At 51.4% G+C, this 15354-nt stretch overlaps 7 protein-coding genes across 7 annotated transcripts; 3 read left to right on the forward strand and 4 right to left on the reverse strand.

Moving 5' to 3' along the window:
- Positions 1-43: 43 nt before the first annotated feature.
- Positions 44-3499, reverse strand: AUEXF2481DRAFT_42369 (uncharacterized protein). The gene is made up of 4 exons (XM_013486139.1): positions 2677-3499; positions 2431-2625; positions 584-2262; positions 44-529 (listed from the first exon to the last, which is right to left on the reverse strand). The coding sequence occupies exons 1-4, from the start codon at positions 3254-3256 to the stop codon at positions 455-457; spliced, it is 2529 nt and encodes an 842-aa protein (XP_013341593.1). The 5' UTR covers positions 3257-3499; the 3' UTR covers positions 44-454.
- Positions 3401-4242, forward strand: AUEXF2481DRAFT_355002 (uncharacterized protein). The gene has a single exon (XM_013486233.1). It carries the CDS (start codon positions 3546-3548, stop codon positions 4023-4025), a length of 480 nt encoding a protein of 159 aa, XP_013341687.1. The 5' UTR covers positions 3401-3545; the 3' UTR covers positions 4026-4242.
- Positions 4243-4299: 57 nt separating this feature from the next.
- On the forward strand, positions 4300-5179 carry AUEXF2481DRAFT_42371 (uncharacterized protein). The gene has a single exon (XM_013486140.1). The coding sequence runs from the start codon at positions 4460-4462 to the stop codon at positions 5126-5128; it is 669 nt and encodes a 222-aa protein (XP_013341594.1). The 5' UTR covers positions 4300-4459; the 3' UTR covers positions 5129-5179.
- A 1400-nt stretch (positions 5180-6579) lies between these two features.
- Positions 6580-7816, reverse strand: AUEXF2481DRAFT_355514 (uncharacterized protein). Its single transcript, XM_013486234.1, has 3 exons — positions 7706-7816; positions 6882-7635; positions 6580-6820 (listed from the first exon to the last, which is right to left on the reverse strand). The coding sequence occupies exons 1-3, from the start codon at positions 7716-7718 to the stop codon at positions 6778-6780; spliced, it is 810 nt and encodes a 269-aa protein (XP_013341688.1). The 5' UTR covers positions 7719-7816; the 3' UTR covers positions 6580-6777.
- Positions 7716-10488, forward strand: AUEXF2481DRAFT_355500 (uncharacterized protein). Its single transcript, XM_013486235.1, has 2 exons — positions 7716-8706; positions 8785-10488. Exons 1-2 carry the CDS (start codon positions 7915-7917, stop codon positions 10339-10341), a joined length of 2349 nt encoding a protein of 782 aa, XP_013341689.1. The 5' UTR covers positions 7716-7914; the 3' UTR covers positions 10342-10488.
- Positions 10489-12694, reverse strand: AUEXF2481DRAFT_355018 (uncharacterized protein). The gene is made up of 2 exons (XM_013486236.1): positions 11981-12694; positions 10489-11929 (listed from the first exon to the last, which is right to left on the reverse strand). The coding sequence occupies exons 1-2, from the start codon at positions 12451-12453 to the stop codon at positions 10636-10638; spliced, it is 1767 nt and encodes a 588-aa protein (XP_013341690.1). The 5' UTR covers positions 12454-12694; the 3' UTR covers positions 10489-10635.
- A 242-nt stretch (positions 12695-12936) lies between these two features.
- On the reverse strand, positions 12937-14717 carry AUEXF2481DRAFT_47711 (glycoside hydrolase family 125 protein; the record flags this gene model as incomplete). Its single annotated transcript, XM_013486162.1, has 4 exons — positions 12937-13347; positions 13469-14006; positions 14076-14427; positions 14474-14717. 4 exons carry the CDS (start codon positions 14715-14717, stop codon positions 12937-12939), a joined length of 1545 nt encoding a protein of 514 aa, XP_013341616.1.
- Positions 14718-15354: the final 637 nt, after the last annotated feature.

Raw genomic sequence — 15354 nt, forward strand, 5'->3', positions numbered from 1 at the left:
CTGCGGCTCTGAACAAACGCTCTTCAAATTGGGATACATAGCAGGCCAGTCCATGAAACACACTACACATCGAAGCATTTTTAGACTTGTGCTCGGCGGCAAGTGACCAAAATTCAGAGCGTCGCCACGCAAACGCGCGATCGCTTCGTGAGATAGCAAACATGAGATGAAAATGTACAGACTGCCGTGAGGCAGGCACAAAGTCTAGATACTGGATATATGTAATAGTATAGAAATGTAAGCACCACAGTTTCTCTGATCAAGCAGCATGCTGCTAAGACACGCCACAAATCCGCAGGGAGATTCCATGGTCATTCCTGGAATCGCTTTTAGCTCTTTACAACTGCTCGACATGAAAGGTCGAGGTCAAAATCATTAGTTCATATGCATGCCAATTGTGTGAAAACGCCGAGTAACAATGCTAGTAAAGTGAGTTGGGAAGACGCCGGGTTATTCACGCGCGTCTGAAGAGTTCCCGCAATCCTCGTCTGTCGGCGTTTTCGATGGAGCAGCTGCGTTCATAAAGCGCCTAGAAAGCCATGTCAGTCTTGATGCTTTGGTGACATGTATCAGCTCGGCTTACCTCGTCGTCTCTGATCATGTTGCTGTTGAGTATCAGGGCTCTGAGTTCATCATTTCTGGGACCGAGCATCGAGTTTCTATAAGGTAAACCTTGAGCTCTTTGAATCCCGACGATCGTTTCTCCCATGACCTCGAATTTGCGCCAATTAATTCTGGCGTTAGCCTCATCACCAATATATGTCTTGTTGCCTTCGGCGGCAGCTACAAGATCTCGAATTGGTAGAGGTAGGAATGGAATTCGCTCTGCACTAGAATTCTCCCAAGCCAGCCGATAGGCCGAGTAGGAACGGGTTGGAGACATCAAAATCTCCAACTTCATCCAGTCCTTGCCAGTCTCAGGCGTTAACAATTCTCGAGTAGCGGCAAGTCGATGCACAGCCGCACTGCTGATACCAGCAAGGAAGGCACCTAGCGAATTGTAGTTGTTCATCTCTCGCAATTTGCGTGCGACATGCATGAGCTTCTCCAACATCAATACTCGATGCTTTGCCTTTTCTCGCAGCAAGATGAAGTTGGCTACCCAATCGCGAATGTGGTTGAAATGATCGATCATACGGCTGACATGTACCAACGACTTGCATTGCGCTTTTTGAGACTGAGACAAAGACACATGGCGAACCAGATCGCGCGGACGGACAGCACTGAACATGATCCAGTCGATCCGAGTCAGCTCGCAAGCGATGAGGTCCGTTGGCGTTTCCATCAACATGTGCCAATGCATCTTGCTGATGGCCATTTTCGGCACCGGGACTAATGAAGGTCCCTGACGTCTTGCTGCGTCAACGGTCTGGAGCATTCCGAAGTCGGTATGCAGTGAGTGTGTTTGATTCCTGTTCTGACCGCCATCAAGAGAGAGACTCCCAAGGTTGTCGCCAAAGTCAAACTCAGGGTCGTCTAGGAGTGTGCTTGTACGGGATGACCAGCCTGGTTCTGGGCTCAAAAGACCATGTGTCTCACGTTCCGAATCGCAACATGCCCAATTGGTATCGTCATCTTCCACAACGACATCCAGATCACAGCTCATCTCGCGCGCGGCGGCCGAGAAGATGCGGGTGTTTGACAACTTGGCGACGAAGGTACGCATCCGATGGCGGGTCTTGGTGTGTGCAAAGTCACCAGGATACGTACCTATCCATTGCTCGATGACAGATAGGTAGCGTAGTTGTGAGACTGTTTTGGTCATGAATGGGCCTCCTTGATTCTCCAGAGCCTCGAATCGGTGAACTATGGCCTCCAGCAATTGGCCGGGGGCGGCAAACTTCCGATACAGAGCGAGGAAGACGGCCCCGAATCTCGTGTCGGCCTTTGACTTGGGCAGTTTCAGGAGACGATCGACAAGATTGTCAAAAGAGTAGCCTCGCTCGTCCGAGGGAGCTTCTGACTGACTGTCAACGTCGAGAGCGCCATCATCGGAGGACGAAGCATGCTCGGAGTGAGAAGAGTCGGTCATATCGTCGCGTGATTCATCGACAGTGTCATCAATGTCGATGGGCGGCTTTGCGACATTCGAGGGACTTGTTGTCATGGTTGTGGAATCGTGGCGGAGGTCTTTCCGCATGTTGTTGGACCGTATTGAGCTTGCTCTTGCGTGGCGCTGGGTCGAGGGTGATGTTGGAGGTTGGGTGAACAGGAGGGCAGATGAGATGGTTCGTCGGCGGGATAGGGAGGGGTCTCTCTGGACTGGGTGGATGTTAGCAGGTGGAATGTGTGCGTGTGGTGTTTAGGGCACTGGCGGGGCGCTGAGGCGGCACAGTCGAGACAAACAAGACATGTTTGCGTGGTTCGCTGCGCCATGGTGGAGGCGATTGGGCCATGGATGTGGGTGGACAGGTTTGGGATGCGACTTGCCCGAAACAGCTTTCAACAAGCTGGCTAGACCCTTTGCGTGAGAGTCGACATGCGATATGGAAGACTGCAGAGTGTCGAGCGAGCGGAGGATGGCTTTTGCTCGTTGTTCGATGTTGTTTGGGTCGAGCTGGCGATCTGCCTTGTCGCATTTGTTCGAGACAAGCACCGACGGCACTGATGCTTTCTCGAGCGCGTCTGGACGAGCGTTAGCCGGAGAGCGGGTACACGACGAGCAGCAGCACTCACTCAGCACGATGGGCACCTCTTCGAACGTGTCTTTGTCCGAGCAGTCGTACAGGGTGTATGCAGCGTCGATGGATGGCATGTGCGGGTCCAAGGGCCAGGTGATGCGGTTCTCCTTGTCGATGTGGACGTCTTCGAGTTGGCACTCTAGCATGCGCACAAAGAAGGTGCCGCTGTCGAGGGAGATGCTGCAGGCATTGACTGCCTCTGTCGGCCGTTGTGCGAGGCCCAGGGACTGCTGGATGAAGGTCGACTTGCCTACGCCGACGCTCCCGACAACAGCAATGTTGACTTCGTATCCAGCGGCGTTGTTGGTCTGCAGGAAGCCGTTGCTCCTCAAACCGTTTGGCTCATCATGCCCATCATGCCCGCCGGATGCCTCCGACCTGCCGTACGCATCCGTCGACGACATGGCCATCGTCAAGGGAGTGCATGGCCGGCTGTGCGATGCTTGCTGCTCACTGACGGCATCTTTCGCTGTCGCGATCAGGGGCGCAGAGTTGGTCCGCCCGAGGGCGAAGCGCGGTCGGCGAGGGACCGTCAATTGGATCCTTGTTTGTGCTTGGTACTGCGGTGTCGCCATTGTCTTGATTGCAAGGGCTGCAGCTGCAGCATGGCCAGTCCAAGGCGTGCTTTGAATTGTTTACAACTCCAACATGTCTCGATGTGATCCGCCTTCTCTCGCAGCCTTTGATTGTCTAGCCCACGCTCGCTCACGGTGCCACGACGATCATCTCCTGCCAAGCTGAAACCAACCACTCGTCTAACCGCCCCCATCTACCCTGACTATCCACTCACATGCTCTGCCACTTTTCGTCTAGACTCGCCATGTCGACACCTCCTATTGCTGATCTGACTCGACTTGTCCATCCATGTCTCTATGGGGACATTTCTTGTCTTTGATCTTGGTCATGCCCATCCCGGTAAACGGGGTCTGCGTCTCCGGCCACCATCCGGCCACCATCCGACCAACGGCTCCACGTGTCAGTCGCTCCACCAGAGTCCTTGCACGCCTTTTCTTAGCATCCAAGCCTCACACAAGCTGCCTTCACCACTCAAAGAGTCATGCTCTGCTTGGTCTTGTCGTTTTGCATGACGGCGGTCAAGTCGACCGCCACTGCATCCGCGCAACCACTTGGCAAGACGACGCTTCATCTCTCCAAATACCTCCTGCATTGTTGTCGTGCGTTTCTGCCCGCGACCACCGCCACTTCGAGTTGATCATGTTCGCTACCGCGCGTTCGACTTCCGATTGGGTGTCATCACAGCCGAAGCGCAAGCTAATTATCCCCCCTCAGCTCATATTTTCACTTGTGCACTGGCATTTACATCCTAAAGTCAATTGCCAATGAACAGCTCTAGGCTGAGGCAAGAACGTATGAACATGCAATGTCATTGAGGCCGCGAGAGGTAAGCCGGCTGCCATAAAACCAATCACTGGTTCTTAAGACGACGAGAGTCTTGTTAGATGCTAAACTTCCTGACCATTGAACCCTCTGTTCATGGTAACGCGCAATGACGTCAATAATATTGATGAGCTCATACAGCTGCGAATGGACGATCAGGTAGGTACGAGGAAGAACCACTTGCACTTCTCACTCTGTTCTGCATAAGCTGGTCAACTCTCACATGGGATCAACTTTCCCAATGGCTCCATCCGGATTGGCAATTCTGTTGGGCGCGGGCCCTGCTACCGTGAGTGAGTCTTTGGTCGGCTAACCTACTGTGCTAAAAGTTACAGGGTGCTGGTATTGCACGCGTCCTAGCGGATCCTGCTCGTGGAAACATGGCCGTTGCTCTGCTTGCTCGACGCTCAGAGGTGTTGGACGATATTGCCAATGGTCTCAAGTCGTCTCTTGACAATCCAACTGTTGAAGCTTTCCCATCGGACACCTCGCCTGAATCGTTGAAGAAAGCATTTTCGGACATCAGTCAACATCAATCCTTCAAGGGTCTTAAATTACGTGTTGCCATCTACAACGTCAAGCACTCGACAAAGAAGCCTTTCCTCGACGAGACTTATGATCAGTTCACCGACTCCTTGGAGACTTATGTTGGAGGTGCCTTCACATTCGCACAAGAGTCGCTAAAGCGATTCTTCAATGACCACGGAGAGTCCACTCTGGCAGAAGGGTCCCCCAAGAAAGGTACTCTGATCTTCACCGGAACTCTGGGTGCGCTGCGATGCAATGCGGAGTATGCTGCCTACGGAGCTGGCAGGGCTAGTGTGAGGCAGCTTGCCCAGACGCTTGCTCGTGAATTCAGTGCAAAAGGTGTACATGTAGCACACTGCATTGGCAATGGCTCGATAGAGGATAAGGACGGTGAAGACCAGAAGACCGGAAAGAAGATATCTGCCGAAGCTGTGGGTAAGACGTACCTGTGGCTGTCAGAGCAGGAGCCATGTTTGTGGACGCACGAGCTCGACATGAGACCTGCTCAAGAGAAGTTCTAGTATCGTTGTATGCTACAGTTTTCCCCTTCGGGAGCAATCAAGTACGACTATGAGTCTGACCAAATGAGCCTGCTCGGCTGGTCGATAAGGTGGAGAAGAACTTCGGTGTATCTCATCCAATTTCGAGAATGTATAGTGTTTCGGTGCAAACTCATGTTGATTGGTCGTCGACATGTGTATATCAACATGTTCCTATCAGTGCCGGCTTCGCCCCGCCTTCACATTTTGCCCTGAGCCTCGGATGCTATACGGTGCCGCTATCTAGGATATCAGTTGTTTGTAATGCCAAATCGGCATTACGTTCCTCTGATAGGATATCTCGCGCGTACTGTACTTTCTGTCGGTCGTTGCCTAGATTATTACCACCAGCATCTCTCCGTGCTGCTCTTATGGACGGACTCCAACATCATCTTATTCTCCTCACGCCACTCGGCTGCGGGAGAAGACGGATGAACCAGGACTTTGGTAGACCTTGGACGCAGCGACTAGCATGGTCACACTTTTATCATGTATAGCATTGTTCGAAAGAGGCACCGATCAAGCCTGGCAATACATAAAGCCTTGAAACCGACGTACGGACAAAATACAATGTAGATGTCTTCTACGACGGCGATTTTGATCATTGCTCCAGTGAGCTGTGGGCCGAAGTGTGAGTATGGTTGCGAACTCCGCTCTCACCGCAGCAGATCGCCAAAACGTTCACTTGATGTTGGACAATATGCAATCGGGTCAGGAGCTCGATGGGCGTTGCATTGTTCTGTAAGCATATAGTCTGTCGCATGATCTCAGTCGTCCATGCGGCTTGTAGCTAGGAGCTCATGTATCCTCGCGATCGCTCCAAACATCATGAATAGCACTTCTTTTCACCCCTGCCAATACCCCAATTCAGAGTCATCCGTCACTCCGATTTTCTGATCATTGGAACTAGTTCTGAGGTGCCAATGCGGCACGTCTACTGCGATGCTTTGCGGGTCGACTTCTGTAAACCATGTCAAATCTATCCGCCACCATGTTTTGTATCATACTGACCGTTGTGGTGACATTCTGCACGGCAGGACGATAGTCGGCCTCCCTCGGAGACTTTCTGCCTTCGGACATGCAATGTCCACAAGCATCAAAGTTTTGTATTGTCCAACGCCCGCAAAGTTGGAAATAAGTGCATTGGTGTTTGAAGAACCCACCTTGGCCGGCACTCATCTTGATATATAGCTCTTTCAGTGTGTCTTGATAACAATAGATTTAAAGAAGGCTTCGAGGATTGGTGACCTATTTCCTCCTTGATGTAAGATGCCCCTTATAACATACTGATTCTGACAGTAGCCATATGTATTGCCAATTGATCTGTGCCGTCCGAGTACATGCTGTTGGCTCTTTATTGTCGTCGATTTCCCCTTTGAAAGCGTGAATACAGCAGTGAGAACGCCACGTTACTTGTTGCTCGATGTTCCGCTGCCGTCAACGCATTGTTGTTGGTAGCCAGCCTGTCGGTTATGCTTGCAGCTGTCAAAAGAGGGGTGCAGGCCATCAACGATACACATTTAGATGAGGAGACCAACAGCGCGAGCCTGTTGACGTGACCACACATCTCAAAGCAGCTGAGGTCAGGATAATGAAAGGCCCGTCTCCGGTCTTACCGCTCTATGGGCTCATCACAGACTTGTTGCTTCGCGAAGCACGGATGCAAGGCCGCAGCTAAGCGTGAGTTAGGACAGGTATTGCTGTGAAGAGTCGTCATGGCTGGTTGTAGACGGACCAAGCTTTGCTATGTTCACATGTAAGGAGAACTCGGACGTTTGTCAAAGGATGAAGCGATTGTTGAATTCGGCGAATTAGCCAGGGCACGGAATAATATTTACAGAGACTTTGACCAATTGAACTCTGTACGGCGAGGACTAACGTCCGGCGCACGCGGTTGGGTAAAGTCAGCAATGAGATCAGATACGTCAGGTGGAAGAAAGGTGCATATTTAGGCGGATGTGCGTGAGCAAAGGCACAAATAAAGGGCCTCTGGGCGCCTCGTCTAGACAATGATGGTGTTGGTGCGGAGAAAGATGAGGTGCTCATGGTTGGAGGCGTGCTTTCGGCCGTTGTGACCCTGGCTGGTCCGTGAAGGTTCCCATCCTTGCGGGGTTGAGCCTGGAGATAGGTAGCTCGCCTAAGTCCAAGTCGCTGATCAGAGATGACTAATGGAAGCGAAAGCGAGTGTCGAGCCTGAGGGGCGGCATTTGGACAGGGAGCAGACACCGTTCTGTGAGAGTCGCTTAGTGCCTCGACGCGCGATGAGCATGGGTTGTGTATCAAGGCAAATTTCGTAGAACGATTGATAATTAAAACAGGGCCTTGCGAAGATACGAGCAAACTGGCGCAAGAGACGATAAGACCTCTCATTGGCGGGGGTATATAGCGATAAGGTTTCGACCGCTCCTTCGAGCCTCGGTTCTCGCCAGAGGCACATGGGGATTGCGGTTCGCGAAGGTGTGGGAAACGGAGTGATGCGCGGGCTTTCCCTAGCTCGACACATGAGAAGTCAATATGACCCAGTATTTTGCGTATCGTTTGAAATCAAAAGTCTCACACGAGTACTCGACATCCTTCCAAAATCACCTCTCTTCGCCGGAACATGATATCTTAGCCGATCCAAAAACGATATCTTTGACTAGACGCCACTCTCTACCATCCGGAAGCGAATCCGCCCACTTCTGAGAGACTTCGGCCATCGAAAGACGTTCAATGAGCCCAATTTGATCACTCGACCTGACCGGACCTTTTGCGAACCCCCAGTCAACATGACGACGGCATGTATCAAAACAGAGCCCGACGCGGGACCCGAGAGCAAACCAAGCATCCGAAAGCGGAGAAGGAGGACCACGACAACAGGCGCGGCCGACGACTGCTTTGCGTGCCGAAAACGAAATGCGCCGTGTGACCGCAGGAGACCGTACTGTGGACAGTGCCTTGAAATTGGAAAAGACTGCTCGGGATACAAGACGACTCTCACGTGGGGGGTGGGTATTGCTAGTCGAGGAAAGCTGAGAGGCTTGACATGTCCGGTGGCTGAGAAGGCCGACGGGCCCGTGGGCGTCACCAAAAGGAACAGCGTATCGCAACCTCGAAGGAAAGCATCCACCACCGCACCTGCCTCGGATCGCCCTGCGCCTCCACGTATAAACTTGAGCACCAATATCCCACAGCCCGCCTCTCAAGAACCACTTCGAACTCCCTCTTATGGCATTCTTTCCCCGCTTGACCCTCAACAGCCTGTCTTTTGGCAACCGATGCAGCAATACGCGAACCAGGAACACACATCTCCCACCTCGCCGTACGAAAATCGTCATTTGCTGAATCCCTCCGACTATCCATTGACACCAGCATCGTTATCCTACAATGAGGGCATGCAGTCTTCTACTAATTACAACCTTCTGGATGTTGCAAATCAATCTTGTTCCGAATCATATCCTCAGACACAGCCGACCTTTTATTCTGATCAGCCCCTCAACACATCAACTTCCCCCGAGGATATGACTTTCTCGCAGCAGCAGGACGTGTCTTTCTTCGAGCCCACATACGATACGACGAAGGTAGATTATGATCAAAGCATGCCATCCGAGGACTTCGAGTACAACAACCTTGATCTTGCGTTGACGACTTCACAACAGTCCTTGGCTGATATGCAAGACTTGAATGTTTCCATACCGAGAGCCATGGCGACATCCTTATTTTACCACCTGTCGCCAAGAATGCAATATCTGCTGGATTACTACGACAAGCATATCTGCTCTGTTCTTGTTGCATTCGATGACACAATCAACCCATATAGGATGCACATTCTCCAACTTGCCACACATAACGAGGGTCTCCAGAATGCTCTTGCATCTCTGTCGCTGAACAATATGCGCATGCGTCTGCACAAGAGATCGCCTCCCACAGGCTTCATTGAGGAGCTCGACAAAGAGCAGCAGGAGAACAACAGCATTCTAGCCCGACCGTCGCCCGAAGAGACTTACTACAAGAGCGTCTCGATTGGTCACTTGCAAGCGCAATTGGCTGACACAGTCAATGCTCAGGACGATTCTGTCCTTGCCATCTTGCTCATTCTTTGCTTGTTCCACGTCTGCGACAGTGGGTTTTCGAAGTTCAAGACACAGCTTGAGGGCGTTCAGAAGCTTCTCACCATGCGTGATCCTGGCGTCCGAACAGGCTTCATTGGCTGGGTGGAGATGTTTTTCGCCTGGTTCGATGTCATGACCTCGACCGTGAATGACAGAGAGACTGAAATCCAAGGCGATCGTCTAGACATGCTGCACTACTCGTCCAATCTAGGTGCCCTTGAGCAATTCTCGGGATGTGATGGTCGATTATTCAAGCTGATCGCACGCCTCGGTCGCTTAAATCTGTTGTCACAGAATCGCCCAGTGCGCCCTGATCCTAGAAACTCCAAGCCGTCCTACGGTGCGACGGCGACACCGAAAGCCAAGGACCAAGGGGTGTCTTCGACCTCAAAGGCGTGGCGCTCAAGACCCCAAGTTGGGCCGATGGATTTCAGCCGACTCGATGGTAACGGCTGGGGCGCCCTCCTGGCTGATGTTCCGGAAGACAACCATACGGTTTTCAGAGATCATTCGGATACGAGGCAAGAATTTTGGAAAGAGTGGCACGACATTCGATCTCGCCTCGAGACATGGTCGATGGAGAGTCCATGTCTATCGCCCACAGCTCTTGACCCTTCGCGCGCCTCGCTAGAGCCCGGACAACGAGATCTGACTCATATTAACGAGTCCTTCCGCTCGTCAGCGTTGCTATACACCGAACGTCTAGCGCATCCGTTCCTGCCGTCCTCGTCACCAAAGTTCCAGGCACATGTCCGGAACGCTCTCTCGCACATTGCTGCGCTAGAAATCACTTCATGTGTTAACAAGTTTTTGCTATGGCCTCTGTTCATTGCAGGTACAGAGTGTGTTGATGCGGCCGATCAGGCTCTTGTACGGGACAGATGTATAGAAGTCCAGATCGAGAGTGGTTTCTTCAACAACATCTCAGTCTTGGATGTTCTCGAGAAGGTCTGGGCCGAGAACGACATGCAAGATGTGCAGGACGCAGACTACGATGAAGTACAGCGCAGGCGCGACAGTGCCAAAGAAAATGGAGACCGTGTGCAAGCATTCAGGTGGAGGAAAGCTATGGACAGGGTTGACGGCGAGTACCTTGTTATATGAGCTTCCATCTGACAAAAAGTTTGCCATACATATACGCGCGTTTTATGTACACATAATGTCAAGAAACGATATTACATTTACTCCTTCTCACGGTGGTATGTTCATCCTCTTACTCGAATTAATTTTCCAAACGAGATTCCTCCCCTTCAGTCTCCCAAAATGAACAGATCATGATGACATCTGATTCAGCAAGGGGAGGTTCTTCCAAGTTATCCTTCCAGAGATCTACAAAGGACAAGTCTTCCTCTACAATTCACTGCGGCTCCCTGATTTCTTCGCTTTGCCCGTACCACTTTACTCAATTTTGCACAACTTGCCAGTCTGCAGATCATTGTCCCACCACTCAGACCCAACTCTGGACACTGCATACAGCGACTCGGAGGGATCGTACTTTTGCTTGATAGCAGCAAGTTTATCGTAGTTGACACCGAAAAAGTCGTGCTTCCAGTTTGAGTTGTAAGGGTTGGCTTCGTTCATGTAGGCACCGGTGTTGGGTGCCCATTCGCGCCAAACAGCCTCTCTGTGAGTCTCGTACCATTTAGATGATTGTTTAATAATCTGTGCTGGTGTGTCTGATTCCTGGGCTGCAGGACCGGAGCCAGAGATTGCGTGGACGTAGGTGCTACGCCAGATGGGGTTTACTGCTCCCTGGCGCTCTGGTGGGGTGTTTTGAACTCCAGGGCCGGCGAAGAGCCCTAGGATGAGCATGGCGCGACCGGCACCTAGCTCTGTGTACATGATTCGACGCAGGTATGATGAGACCTGTTTGTATGGAAGCGTGAGCTGTGCACGACCAAGTAGACGACTTGTCTCGAGGCCTCCTACCCCAGCAGTATTAGATGCCGACTTGGAGCTGCTGTTTCGGTCGAAGAGGGATACTGTAGGATCGCTCCATTGAACGGAGAGGTTGGAGTTGTTGCTCATGTTGCCAGTCGCCTTGCTGATCGCGGCAATGATGGGTCTGATCTTGGCTGTTAGATCCGACGCAGTACTGTTGTATGCAGAGAGCTGAAATGTCACCTGGACCTCTCCTGGTGTTTGTCCGAAGGCAATAGCATTACCCCAGACACCATTGTCCATGAGGTCAGGTACATGGTTGAGCGCGACGGCGAATGCATCCCAGGTAGCATTGCCGGTAGCGTTTTTTCCTCCACTGATAGACAAGATTCCGGCTACAGTATTCGCGGGTGCCGGGTAAGCCTTGAGCACGTACTCAGTGACTACACCATAAGTGCCACCTCCACCGCCGCGGAGAGCCCACAGGAGATCTTGGTGATTGGTATCATTTGCAAAGAAAATCTCGCCGGTAGTGGTCACTACAGTGACCTGCAAGACTTGATCGGGGGCTAGGCCATAAGCAGGAGAGCGAGGTCCATAGCCACCTCCTTGGATATGGCCACCGAGACCCACACTGCCATCTGCACCGCCGACGACCACTTTACCAAATTTTGCGGCTGCATCATAGACATTGCCCCATTGCTGACCGCTCCCGACGATGACAACGTCTTCCGTACCGTTCCAGTTGGACTCGAATTGGATGTTGTTGAGATGGTGAGTCCATATGGACAGACTATGGGCGCCAGTAGATCTGTGCATCGAGTCAGCTAGTGTTTGTGCGAAGAAGATGTCCAATGCTCACCGGCCATCGAGATCATGCCCGGTACCCTTGACGTTGATACGGATATTGCGGCGGGAAGCCCAGCTCATGGCATCCGAGATTATCTTATTCGAGCTTCCGTTGACAATGTATGCTGGGTAAGCGCCGATCGAGCATGGCCTGTCCTCGAGGTGTCCGTCGATACCAGGAGGTACACAAGAGTTGTTGGTCCACAGTGAGAAGTCGACCGATTCTGGGAGAGTTGCATGGAAGTATGTTGAGTTCCACTGATCCTCTACTTCGTTGCAAGACATGGTTGAATTGAAAGGGTTGCCGGTATAGCATGCAGATGCAACAGGACGTGTCTGGAGAAGAGCACCATTGAGTGTACTGTTCAAGGCCTCCCACTCTGCGACAGGAGGCCAGTCGGAGTCTAGAGGCGTCGATTTGCAGGTCATTGCAGTACTATGACTGCTGACAGCAAGAATTGTCATAAGAGTTGATGCGCTTTTCATGACGGTCGGTGATTATGTTAGAGTGATCATGGCCGATGGCCGATCGACCTCCTTAAATACATCTCGTCTGCGCATTTTCTGTTTCGACTATGACATAAAGTTCTTTTTGCCTTGAGTCCTAGTAGCAGAATGGCTCGGCATGTCGTGGCCTCGAGGTAGTAATCCGCGGCGTATGGGACATACGCGAATCCCCGTATTCCCATACGGACGGATCACGCTTTGCACCGCCTGGCTCAACTATCCAACTATAGCAAGAAAATTCCCGACGTTTATCAAATCTCGACTTGATACATTGTACATACCGCATTCCAGTCATAACGTCGTCTAAGCACTGATTGTGCTCACTCCATCCATTGTAACACTAGGCCCCACTACCCACTTTTGCCAATGATCGCCCTCCGTACAACACGATACTCGAACATACGTGATGCTCTGAGATTTTTGATAGTCTTCGACTCTACGCATAACTCCAAAGAGAAGCGCCTATTGAAAGCTTTGTGCCAGAACATGAGGCTTGCGATCACACAGCTCCAGGATCATCTGGCCGAAAAGACCGTTGGCCCAAGAAAACCATGGTCGAGTGTAGTCTGTTTGGTTGGAAGCGTTGATGCTTTCGTGGATGAGGCCAAGTTCGTTTGTACTACTGAGTATCATGGCCAATTGCTCAGTGATTTCGGTGTCGTTGTCGCTGGTCAATATGCGTACAATCGAAGCCATAGGCCAGGCGTAACCAGGGCCGTTGTGGGGACCTCCGATAGCACTGATAACAGGACCTTGCATGAAGTAAGGATTGCGGTCACTCAGAAGCAAGGAGCGCGTGTTCTGGTAGACTTCATCATTGGCGTCAAGATAGCCGATGAGAGGTGCCGAGAGGAGGGAGGGAATGTTAGCATCCTGATTCAGATCTGGTCAGCAAGGTCCACAGGGTATCAGGACAGAGTATTTCTCCAGCAGATTTTGATTGATGCTGAGCGGAGTCGCAAAATTTTGCCATTGAATTGAGGATGCCACTTACGTCCATAATATTGGCAGAGCCATATCCATCAACCTCGTAGGCGTAGACTTGCTTGCCGTCTACAGTGACAATACCGTGCTCCTCAATACCTTGTCTAATCACTGCGGCAAGCTGAGTCATGTGTGCAGAAGTGATAGCACTCGACGAAGCATTTAGCGCGAGCAAAATAGGAGCAGTCGCCTCAAGATAGTGAGCTAGCATCATGTTTGCCGGAATGAGGTATTGGTAAATCGTAGCATCATCTGAAGGTCTGAAGGCGGAGCGGAAGAGACCAATACCACCTTTAAAGGGATTGCCCAGTCCATCGTTGGCTAATGTTTCAGTCGCGCGGTTGCTCATTCTGGTAAAGGAGTAGTCAGGCTGCTTTACCTGCCCATCAGTATCGTATGTAGAGGCGAAATAAAGGCTGTCAAAAACTTGGTATACATGGTTGATGGTTTCGATCCAGTGGTGCTTGGCGAAGAAGTTAATGTCTCCGGTAGCGTTGTAGTAGTCGGCACTGATCTGGAGGAAGGCAGCGAGAGAATCCAACTCGTACCTTCAAGAGAAGATTCAGTTAGCATCTGCCATCTGTTGGTCCGCATAAATGGTACTCTAGTGGACTTACTTGCACTCAAAGACTGAGGTGTTGTCATAAGTGGGAAAGACAACATCTTGGCTGGCTGAAGGGTTGTTCGCAGGAGCAATGCCACTTTCGATGGGTGGTTGGAAAGCATTGCAATAAGGCGAGGTGAGAAGGTAGCGGGCCTGCAGATTGATGACACCACGGAAAAGAGACGCAAGCGAGTCCGCGGAAGAGTTTGCCGTGAGAAGAGGCAGATAAGAGTGCATCTGATTACTGCTGTCTCTTAGCCACATGGCATCGATGTCTCCAGTGACAAGGAAGGTGAGTTCCTCATCAGGAGAATCGGTGGCGTACCCCTTCCAGCGGACGGCCGTGTCAAGAGTGTTTGGGTAGGCTACTTTAGGTGAGCAGCTGGCCAACAGACAAGTGGCAGTACTGACCATTAATGAAAAGGCGGAAGAGGTCGAGATCAGGAACAGCACGCATGACATCGAAAATGACGACGTCATTAAGAAGAGATAGATTGAAGGTGCGGCAGGCCGGGTCAGGGCGCTGGTAGGAGATGTTGTGACTACCACCAGAGTAAGGGTAGTGTTTGACCGTGGAGTAGTCGAGATAGTCAGGACACTGCGCAGTGGCAATGCCAAAGAGCAGAGCAACGAAGGTGAGCATCATGGCAGACATGTTGATGGTTGTCTTTGAGTAGAGAGCTGTGTGCGAGAGAAAGGACGACAGAAGAGGTTATAAAAAGAAAGGAAAGCTAAACAGTGCGATGACTGCAAATTGCGTCTGGCAAGAGAGGAGAAGTGGGGAGCAAGAGCACCTGCCTTTGTTGACTTTACCAAGTTCACGCGTCGATCGACACGGTGGCATCACATGGGCAACACACGAAATGAAATCTTGTCGTTTGTACATGACCATCCGGGACATCAAACAGCGCGGACAAACAGCACGAATGAGACACGATGAAGAGATGTGGGGCTAAGGCAGGGATTTACAGTTGCACTCTGATGTTGCGCTGCCGTATGGCTAAATAGAGCGAGCAAGCTTGGCGACGAGAAGTGTATATACAGAATCGGTAGCATGCAATGTGTAGGCGTACGATGAGTGAGGGCGAGCAGAAGTGAGAGGGAAGAAGGAACGATGGGACAAGGCTTCTTGCGGCACTGACGTCGTTGCACCCGCTCAGGCACAGTCTCACTTTGTGACTTTGACAAGTCCCCGAAGACGTAGCAATATACACACCACCAGACCAACAAAAGTCATCGCACCAGCTTCATCGTTTCTATACATAGGTATACACACATCGTCAACCCGGACT

Source organism: Aureobasidium subglaciale (assembly GCF_000721755.1).
Source record: "Aureobasidium subglaciale EXF-2481 unplaced genomic scaffold scaffold_18, whole genome shotgun sequence".
NCBI lineage: Eukaryota > Fungi > Ascomycota > Dothideomycetes > Dothideales > Saccotheciaceae > Aureobasidium > Aureobasidium subglaciale.

Excerpts from the sequence above, each read along its gene's own strand:
- AUEXF2481DRAFT_42369 (XM_013486139.1), bottom strand. The coding sequence starts at position 3,256 with ATGGCGACACCGCAGTACCAAGCACAAACAAGGATCCAATTGACGGTC. Across the intron at positions 2,263-2,430 it reads CTTGTTGAAAGCTGTTTCGG|TCCAGAGAGACCCCTCCCTA; the intron begins GCAAGTCGCATC and ends ACATCCACCCAG. Across the intron at positions 530-583 it reads ACATGATCAGAGACGACGAG|GCGCTTTATGAACGCAGCTG; the intron begins GTAAGCCGAGCT and ends ATGGCTTTCTAG.
- AUEXF2481DRAFT_355002 (XM_013486233.1), top strand. The coding sequence starts at position 3,546 with ATGTCTCTATGGGGACATTTCTTGTCTTTGATCTTGGTCATGCCCATC.
- AUEXF2481DRAFT_42371 (XM_013486140.1), top strand. The coding sequence starts at position 4,460 with ATGGCCGTTGCTCTGCTTGCTCGACGCTCAGAGGTGTTGGACGATATT.
- AUEXF2481DRAFT_355514 (XM_013486234.1), bottom strand. Across the intron at positions 6,821-6,881 it reads TGTGAACATAGCAAAGCTTG|CTGCGGCCTTGCATCCGTGC; the intron begins GTCCGTCTACAA and ends ACTCACGCTTAG.
- AUEXF2481DRAFT_355500 (XM_013486235.1), top strand. The coding sequence starts at position 7,915 with ATGACGACGGCATGTATCAAAACAGAGCCCGACGCGGGACCCGAGAGC. Across the intron at positions 8,707-8,784 it reads CCACATACGATACGACGAAG|TCCTTGGCTGATATGCAAGA; the intron begins GTAGATTATGAT and ends ACTTCACAACAG.
- AUEXF2481DRAFT_355018 (XM_013486236.1), bottom strand. The coding sequence starts at position 12,453 with ATGAAAAGCGCATCAACTCTTATGACAATTCTTGCTGTCAGCAGTCAT. Across the intron at positions 11,930-11,980 it reads GGGCATGATCTCGATGGCCG|ATCTACTGGCGCCCATAGTC; the intron begins GTGAGCATTGGA and ends CTCGATGCACAG.